The sequence below is a fragment of the Micropterus salmoides genome, unplaced genomic scaffold (genome assembly GCF_014851395.1).
Source record: "Micropterus salmoides isolate LMB-PRFRI ecotype aquatic unplaced genomic scaffold, ASM1485139v1 Ms_hic_scaffold_1205, whole genome shotgun sequence".
Lineage (NCBI taxonomy): Eukaryota > Metazoa > Chordata > Actinopteri > Centrarchiformes > Centrarchidae > Micropterus > Micropterus salmoides.
In genome coordinates this window covers 14957-24955 of record NW_024040270.1, presented here as the reverse complement: position 1 = coordinate 24955, position 9999 = coordinate 14957, and the positions used below count along the sequence as shown (strand labels likewise).

The window sequence follows — 9999 nt, the reverse complement described above, 5'->3', positions numbered from 1 at the left end:
TTGTCTGCAGGCTCAGCCAGAGGAAAGTAGGAATGGTTAAGAAAGTCAGTGCCTAAGCAGAGTGGGGTGAAAACTGAGCCATTAGTGCAGGAAGAGTGACATTTTGGAGGAGCTCATTTCTTACCTCTGGGCCTTCTTTCTCTCCAACCTGCTTGCAGACATAGTTTCCATTTGGGCAAACAATAACACTGTCTTTGCTCAGAGTCACATAGTCCGGAAAGACTTCAGTCCCAGGACTTCCATCTACATGTTCATTGCTGGAGAAGCCACTTTCTGGCAACAGGAACTCTGTGAATTCCTCTGATGGCTTCCCAATCCAGAAACCTCTTCTGACATCACCTCCACCACAGATGAAGTGGTTTCCTCAGAGCACTGCTTTGCCATTATCGGAGGATTCTGGAGTGTGACCACAGAGTAATAAATTTTTTACAACTGGGGACACCAATGCACATTTAAAATGCTGTAATTGAGCGTAAACTAGACTTTAGTGACTTGGTTGTATCAATCTTTATATATTGTTATTACTTGTGTTTTATTTATTTTGCATGTATAAGGCTAAATTCTGTTTTTTCCACTTGTGGGAAAATGTTTCATCACATTATATTACATATAATGTGTGTAATGTAATGGTGCATGTATCGTGAAATTCTGTGGTTAAGTAAGTTACCCATCTCTGCCCGTTGATCTCTTTTAGAAAGCCTTGCAGGACTTTGTCAAGGTTGGGAACCGGCGGCCAAAATACTGTTTAAGCTTACTGCAACAATATACAAAATAACAGATGTGAAAATAATCTTCAAACAATATGGGGAAATAATTGGTTAAACCTTTGGACACACAGTAAAGTTGTTGAATGTTGAAATTACTTTTAGAATATAAAATGACAAAGAGTATGGAGTATGTTGGAATAAAAAAAATGTTGAAAAAGGTCCTACCTGAGATGAGTGTAAATTAAAGAGAGGAGGATTATAGCAGTTATCAGCAGCAGGACAGGGATACACAGCATGAGTAAAGTGCCTGTAAAGGTTATTTATATTATAGATATATAAAATGGTGCCCAATATTTTTATTTAATTGGAGTAACAAAGAACGCATTTCATGTTGAGATTTTATGTATCAAGGCATAGCAGCGACTTTACACCACTACAATTATCACTCAACCAATTTTAGATAAAATACATCAATCTGAAGTTCTTACAAAGTAACAGTAGACTAAGACTGCTGCATTGCATTTTTACACTTTTTATTACTATTTAATTTTTATACAAACAAATGCGGATTACAAAAAAGAAGTGTTTTACACTGAATTCAGTTTCAGTGTGAGCTTACCTATGTTTGTGGGGGGGTCACCAGTAAGCACATCTGACCAGTCACTCCAGTCGCCTGAGTAAATGGATCCATTAGGTTTAGCTCGTAATTTAACACTGTACCGGCCACCTATTGGAACCTCTAGACAAGGTCTATTTGGGGATACCCTCTGAGGACAGAAAGGTTGATTTGACATTCACTGTACATTAAATAGAAATGATTATATACTTCTTTTGCATTCCCTTGAAATATACTCATGTTCCTTCATCCTTGCTAAACTGTGTTTTAATGCAGTTGTTTTTGTTGTCACTTGTCAATGTATGTCAAATTGAAGTTTCCTTTCATCTGTGTGGTAATATCAAGAATGACCGTGAACCACCCACACCATTATTTATTTGTAAACAAAAACCTATGCCATCAATTCATTTTAAAGATACTAAATTCACATATAATTCTACACAGTTCTTAAGAATAGTAATGCAAACAATGTTGCAAGGAAATCTGAAAGGTGTGGGGGAACACAGTATTTCAGAAACAAATAATCCTAAAAAATGGCCCAAGACTATCTTTGTATCTCAACCATTAAAAACAACCAAACATAAACTGATACTGTCATCTTACCATCCTTGCTTCACCCCCTCTGATCTGGTAGTCAACTTCATACTGCAGGTGATCTGACAGAGACTGAAGAGGAACGTCCCATTTCAAGCACAACTTATCTTTCTCCAGTGCTCCTCTCAGATGACTTGGTGGGGATGTTTTGACTTGAAAAAAGAAATGCACACATACTTTGTCAATACACAAACCACATGGAGACCTGATGGAAAAAATTAAGAGGTCAAGAGAGGTGGAAATTAGGATTCTTACGAAATGTAAATGTTCTGTACTTGTATATCACCTTTCTAGTCTTTTTGACCACTCACTCACACTTTTACACTACATCTGCATTCACAATTCACACACTGAGCCTAAGTGCTCAAACAGAAACTAACATTCACACAGCCACCAGAGGCAATTCGGGGTTCAGTATCTTGCCCAAGGATACTTCGACATGCAGCCAGGGATTGAACCTACGGCGTTCCGATTAACACGGGTTGCCTGTTAATCGGAAGGCTGGGGCTCTATCTCCTGAGCCACAGCCGTTCCTAAACTACTACTACTACATTAACTGCAAGTAATGTAGGTAAGCTGCGGAGCTTAGATAGATAGTATAGTATGTATATAGAACTGCCTAATTATACAAAGTTCTCTGGACATCCTCCTCTGTATCTTCTAACTGTATCTAACTGAATTTTAAGTAGTTTGGAGGACTATTTTTAGTCTCCTTTATTTCAAATGTCATCACATCACATGAAGACTCTTCAGCTAATACAACAAATAAAAAGGTAAAAAAATGTACATCCAAAAGGAACAAAGACAAAATCTCTCACTGCTGTTGTTGAGTGTGAACTTTTGAATATAGAAGGTTCTGCTGAGTGGAGATGGAGTGCCGCTGAGCTTGATCCTGACTTTTCTGGACTCATCTCCACGGAAACGGCACAGCTCAGTCAATTTCCTGTCAGCATGACACTCAGTCCAGTCTGTCCAGCCCAAAGCTTCACTGTAAAGGTTGTAATATCATCATGTCAAATCACAGCCAAAGTGAACGTCAGTTGTGTGTTTAGGGGATCAATCCAAAGAGCCTCAACACATTTTGTTTACTGTTTTGGTCAGCGTTCAATGTGAAATGAAGAAATCATGAGTGGAAAAATAGTTGGCATAACATAATAGTCTGCAACATTATGCCTTTGTTGCTCAAAGTAATGCCATGGTTTTAGTGTTTACAGTGGAGCATGTAATCAAAATTCAATTCAATTTTATTTATACAGCGCCAATTTACAACAACAGTTATCTAGCTTTTCCAATAAAGCAGGTCTAAACCGTACTCTTTGTGAGTACAATTTGGTATTACACTAAAGCTCAATATAACTATGCTGTTACATTATCATAGAGAGATCTGAAGACTTGATGAATCAATGATGAAATGAAGTAATGTAAGAAGGTAGCAAGTACTGCACCTGAGACTCATCTGGTAGAAAAGTTTGTACTCTTTCTTTTCACCATATCTGCTCGTATTCCACTGACATGTGATATTTTGCATGTCAGAAGTGTAGCACACGAGTGAAACATCACCTGAAAAAGGGAAACATTTTGTATTGTTGGTATTGCAACTCTGACAGAAGAGGTCGCAGTTGTGCTATGTATAACAATTTATTTCCCCTCAACTCTTACTTAGTCATCTACTCAGACATTCCCACTCTTCTCATTTAGACATACCTGCCATTTGGGGAACCATGGCTCGTACAGGGTGTGACCAGCTGCTCCAGTGTCCTGCATTTGTATTAGGGGCACATTTGACAGTGACCTGGACCTCAACCTCTTCCCCTGGTACCAGAGAGACTAGTACGTCACCCTCCTTTGCCTAGAGAAATCACAAACATCATAGATTTTACAATTTTACTCAATTTCACCAGCTCGAATTACCAACACAGGCCTACAGGTGACTGAAGGTCATGAAAAATACTCAATGAGAAAGAACCACAAAATATATAGGCTACAATGTTTAGTGTAATAAACATGTTTGTTCAAGGAGAAGGAGATAAACAAATCAATTATGTGTTTAATTAATTAATTAATCATAAATGAATGATAACTTGGCCCCAAAACAGGCAGTAAAAGATAAGTAAAAGATGAGTCATAGAAATTACTAATTACATCAATTAATACCGTTAAATAATTCAAATGAAATCTAAAAACTATAATAAATTATATTATTCTACTCTATAAATTCTATTTACTTTTACAATATTATTTACTGATGTATTTAGTTATACTTTTGACTGGTCTGATAACCCTTTACTAGATTTTGTCAGTTTCAGGACGGCATAATTAACATTATTAGATGTTCTAGAGGCTCAAAATGACAGACTGACAAGAGCCCATCATACTAACCTGCATGCTGGGCATACCAGTACTTAGTGATTATAAAATTGTCTTTATAATCACACACACATTATGTGAGTTTGATTTAAAAGTCATTTACACAAGAGTTGTATGTGTACCTCATCTTTTGTCTTCTCTCCCAGCCCCTTGGAGGAGTAACGAATCCTATACATCACATTGCCTTTCATGTATTTTGAGACATCTGTGTGCCATGAGACCTGCAGTTGCCCTACTTGGCCATTTTGTTGTAAAGACACATTGAATGGCGGATCCAGGAGAGCTGGAGACAAAAAGGTGATGGAAAAATAAGGAAAAACGCATTATAGAATCCATTGGTGAAAATAATTTACTGGTGTTTAGGTAACAGGTGAGGAGGCCCCTCGTCTTTCTGAATGCCTTATTGACAGGAGATCCAAGCAAAGAACCAGGACACACTATCCATCCTCCATGCTACCTGGGCCCACTGGGGATACCCACAATCAGCTAGCCCTGCTTGTTTTGTTGGCTGCTTTCCATATAGCTAACATCCCTCCAGCATTGCATATCTTCCTTCGCTCTTTGGTCCTCCAAACCAGGATGCAAGAGAGAGATGGAGAATCATATTTACCAAATGGAAAATTGTCATTGGCGCCGTTCGCAGTGTCTGTTTGTGCACTACAGGGAGCGGTCCAAGGGACTTCCCCTGTTGGCGCAGCGCCTGTCTCACTGGCTGTGCGATGCCATTTCCCAGGCTCACGTGTTTGCATCTGCACGGCGGCCTCCTGGTTGTCCCCATGCGCTTTCGTCCGTTTCTACCTGCGGGATGTACTGAGTGTTTTGGCTGAATGATTCTCCTTGTGAGTGTGCGGTGCGCCCTCTTCCACGGGACGGTGTGGGGGGCGGCCGCTGCTTACGTGGCCCTGCCTTGTGCGCAGCTGATGTGGTTGCTGTCGTGACCCCGCCTGCGTCTGTACAGCTGCGCCCGCCCAAAGTTTATCTACTTACGCATGGGTTGGCGCCATCGGTGCTCGCGCACACGCCGCCACCAATTCCGCGGTCAGCGGGTGACAGGGTGGCTCATGGCTCTGGGCAGGTGAGTTGTGCTTGGTGGTACCATATGGGCCAGTGAGGCGTTGACACATCCTGCTTCGCCTCTAACGCAATAGCGACAGCCTTAGAGGGCGAAGCCTATACGAAATAGAACGGAACCCGGATTCTGTGAGTATAGGCGCAGCCCTCTAAGTTAAAGGCCTCACTGGACCTTGGTTCCCAGTGCTGAAGAAAATGCATTTGGGAGCCGAAGGCTGGGTCTCACCGTAATAATAATAATCCTTATTTGTAGAGCACTTTTCAAAAACAAGTTACAAAGTGCTTTAACAAGTGTAAAGAATAATACAAAAAAAAGATAAGAGCATGAAAATTTAATATAAAATTAGTAAAATACAATAAAATAAAAGGGATAAAATAAAGTCAAATAAGATTGGGAAAAGCTCTCCTATAAAAGTATGTTTTAAGAAGGGACTTAAAAGAGTTCACTGACTCAGCCGACCTGATTTCCTCGGGCAGGCTGTTCCAGAGCCTCGGGGCCCTGACAGCAAACGCTCTGTCCCCTTTAGTTTAGTATAGTAGTATAGCTTATATACACAAGGTGCGGACGTAGGAGAGGCCCACGCTGTGGGTGGGCGTAGACTAAAATTCTCAGTACCGCCCAGGCGCGCGGAAGGGGTAAACCCAATAGCGATAGCCTTAAGCTGATGATACATGGGGAACTTTTTGAGCAATGTTGCTGAGCAATCTTGCTAGTGGCAAGTCCGACAATGTTTTGAACGGATAGCGGCAGGGCGGGTGGCGGAGTGGTGGAGTAGTCGGGGAAGGGGATCCGGTAATCTACTCATTACCATTGACGGCAACGTTGCCCTGTATGATTGCTCTAAAAGTTGCTCCGTGTATCCTCAGCTTTAGAGGGCTGCGCCTATACTCATAGAATCCGGGTGACAGTACGTAACCCCTGATCTTTTACAGTGACTGAATAGAGTTAACCTACAAGCAATAAAAATCTGTTTATCACAGATTTATAAAAACAGACATGAGCCAATGAGCAATTAAAACCCCTAAACATGATTGAATGGTTTGTGAAAGGCTATGGGTACAATAAATCTGAGCCTGGGCATATTATATTTAGACTCAATTTATTTTTCTGAATGATGCACTTCAGGAGGATAGATCTTGTACTGTAAAGTAAGACTTTCTCTCCACGGAAGTCTCCTTTCTAATGATACATGATAAAAAACAAAGGGTGTGAAGACCAGGACCCCTAAAACCATTAATAGATATCGTGTACAGTATAGTCAGCATCTGAAAAGATGAGAATCTAGTCTGTTTTTAAACATAATTGCAAATAGGAATCATAAATCACAGCAAAACCACCACCAGAAAAGGTGGAAATTTAGGCCATCTGTCATTTCTTTGAGCTTTTTCTCAGAGATGGGATGGGAAACTAAAGAATACTGGCTAAGAGATATCCACAAAAATTATATTTTTATGACCGAAGGACCACTTACTTGCTTGGAATGTTTATGCATATAGTTTCAAGTGTGTTTTCTTTTTTTTCCAAATGATTCACCTATTCCCCATCCTTTTTTTGTATGTTGAGGAAATACATATTTCTTACTGTGGTCCTCCACAGCGACAGTCCGGTTGTACAGGATGGTGCTGGTGTTGTGTACCTCCACGTCAAGGTGTATCCAAATATACAACAAAACATCCTCGGCAGGAAATGAGCAGATGTAGAGGAAAGTTCCCTCTTCTGTTGCCTGAACAGACATGTCACACCTTTTCTTTCCAGATTGGCTTGATAAGAAAAAGACATAACAGATATTGTATACATATTAATCATTCAATCATCTTTCACACAGGAGTGCAGTGCTTTAGGGGTGACTAATAAGACTATTACAGGTTAAAAATATGTTCACGATTCAAATGTAAACAAATAATTATAAAAAGTTTAAACCTTTATTATTATTTAAAGCTTTAAAGTGAAACATAATTAACATAAAAACAATACAAGTGTTTGGTTGATGTGAGTTGTTTTATGAAGTTTCCTCTAGAACTGTTCTTGTGGAATATAGGAAAGAGAAGCCAGAAGCCAAGATAAAGAGTAGCATTTTAAAAAGAAAATTCCTTAAATGATTCAGAATTCAGATTCCCCCCACAGTACTGTTTAAATGATTTGAGATGTCCCTTAATATAACAAACTATAAAATCACTGTGTCTAACATACCTGTCGAAGACATAGAGAAAATCATAAGTTCTGTTGTCTGCAGTCTCAAAGAAGCAAGTGAAATCCTCTTGTGTCCGCGTGAAACATTTAGGATCCTGCTCATCCTTTAAGAGTAAAACATCTGCTACAGAAGTGACAAACATAATACATGAGCACTCCTGAACTAAAACATGTCTCTCAAAATCAAACAAGATGGTATTTTCAACATGCAAAACGTGCAAAGGAGATGTTAACTTGTGGTGAGACGTTAGTGTCGTACAGTAATACCTTTCGGTTGTGAAATGTGTGTCACCTTCTAGGAACAAGACCCATTCATTGTTCCCACAAGTTAATAGTTTTCAGATTATAGTATTTACTTTCGGCAACATTGTTTCCCCCCCCCCCCACAAGCTAAGTTAGTGGTTGTTGCACAATAAAAACTACCTACAACAAAGTGTCTTGTTTTCACAAGTCTTTAAAAAAACATATTTTGGGACTTTGTGAGCTCTGTATGTAACAGACAAAATTTTCTGTGGAAATAAACAGTAAATGAGAAAAATAGAGCTGTTACGTGGACTGACTTCAAATTGGGTTTTCTTGCTTAGTTTTAATTTATTTTTCTCGAGTTACACATTTTATTTAGTCATTTTTACTGATATTTGTCAATTGTTGTACTGATACTCATAATATTGCTGGTATTTGTGTCCTGTGGAGACGTTTCTGTACTTCATTCAGTGACGCTGGCCTGCAGAAATATTGTTTTGCACTGTAAAGCATGATGTTATGCCTGTATGATCTACGGGTCTTTTTGGCTGACATGTGATTGTGCATCATGCTGATTTACATGATGCAATAATAATAACGCTACTCCTGTGTTGTTCATTAAGACAATCATTAAAGTACGGGTCTTAATTGTTTTCTAGTTGTCATACTTGTTGGCTGACATCACTTCAGTGTGCTGTGATATGCATGTTGCATGTGTGTTGGTTCAGTCAAGACCGTTGCACCCCCTACTCAAAATACATCCCTGCAGTTATGGACTCAAAGTGTTCTTCAAAAGGACAAAAATTAAATGATTACCTTCCCTTAACAGATGACCGACTGTCCCATCCTTGCAATGTATGCCAGGCATAAATCCCACTTGTATCCACAAGGTAATAAGGAGCATCTCCCATCTGCAGGGCCAATTCATGGTAGACTGATATGAGTAATTATGTATCCTAAACCAGCATGGCATCTAAACTAACACAGCACATGCTTGTGCATGTGTATGTGCATGGGTGGGTAGTGGGTGGGCTTGAGCAATGCTAAGGGTTTTGCCCAGTGTGATTAGTTGTGAACTGCTTAGAGCAGGAAGTATGCTTTGTGTACAGTGGAAGTAAGCACCAAAAAAGGCAGTTTGGGAGGACTGATTCAGAGTAGACGTTAAATTATAGATTTACATAGTTAAATTTACATACATTTCAGTTAACAAGACACAATAACACACTCGAGATGCTACTGGAGATGAAGCCTCATACATGTGTCAGTCTATTATCTGGCTGGTTTTGCAGTTTTTTCCCCTTACTCTTAATAGCATTTCTTAATTTAAAATAAAAGCTATTTAATCAAGATTATGGAGACAGACTAATCACCAACAAAGGCTTTATGAACATCACAAAATTCACAAGAGTGGAGAACGTTCAGTAGATTTGATGTGGAGTGTCCCACAAGCTTAAAGTTTGTTTGTGTCCACATACTTCAGACCCTGTGTCAGTCTCACAATACACAAGAGTGCTTAGACCCTCTGAGTTAACTTGCCAAAACAGCTTCTGCTGATTTACCACATCCTGACCTACTGCACAACAACAGTGTATATAAGCATATTAAACTGAAAGGACAATTTCCTCCTTTATTAGTCTGTCTTATGTATACTGACCCCAACAAACATGAATCGATTGTTTCATTCCATATGTATACAATTTAGTTATGAAAGTACATTACAGATCTTATGCATTTTCAATTGACACACTTCCTGCCCTAACCCTATTCATGTATGTAGTTCAGTGCTTACATGACAAATTCCAATCAAAATGTTATGATTTTATAGCTTCACAGCGCCAACTGTAGTGACAGTTTGCTAACCCACAGCTTAGCTAACATTAGTTACATTGCTGTGTCGTTGTTCGCTCTATCATGGTATTTGTCATGGTATTGGAGTTCTCCAGGATCGCAGACCTTCACTTTTAAGGACAAAAAAGCACCTTATTTACATTTTTTTATTTAGGACTAAAAGTATTGAGAATGAGGAAAACAATACTGTTGTGTTTATTTTTGAAGAAGATATTTGGTGGTGTAGAATATGGTTCAACTTTGAGGGCCCTTGTCTACAGAAAGGTTGGTCATTCTGGTTAATCAAACTTCATTCTATCATTCTAATGTTTGGACTATTAGTTGGACAAACAACAATTTGAAGATGCCACTTTTGGCTCTGA

General features: G+C 39.2%; 1 protein-coding gene across 1 annotated transcript; it reads right to left on the bottom strand.

The window, feature by feature from the left end:
• Positions 1 to 6: 6 nt before the first annotated feature.
• On the bottom strand, positions 7 to 8835 carry LOC119900058 (thrombopoietin receptor-like). The gene is given in 14 exon segments (XM_038714840.1): positions 7 to 315; positions 318 to 396; positions 668 to 738; positions 741 to 754; positions 933 to 1014; positions 1327 to 1474; positions 1927 to 2069; positions 2736 to 2905; positions 3363 to 3477; positions 3622 to 3766; positions 4407 to 4567; positions 6938 to 7116; positions 7547 to 7670; positions 8606 to 8835. Coding segments are annotated over 14 exon segments (1851 nt in total). The 5' UTR covers positions 8763 to 8835; the 3' UTR covers positions 7 to 52.
• Between the last annotated feature and the right edge of the window lie 1164 nt (positions 8836 to 9999).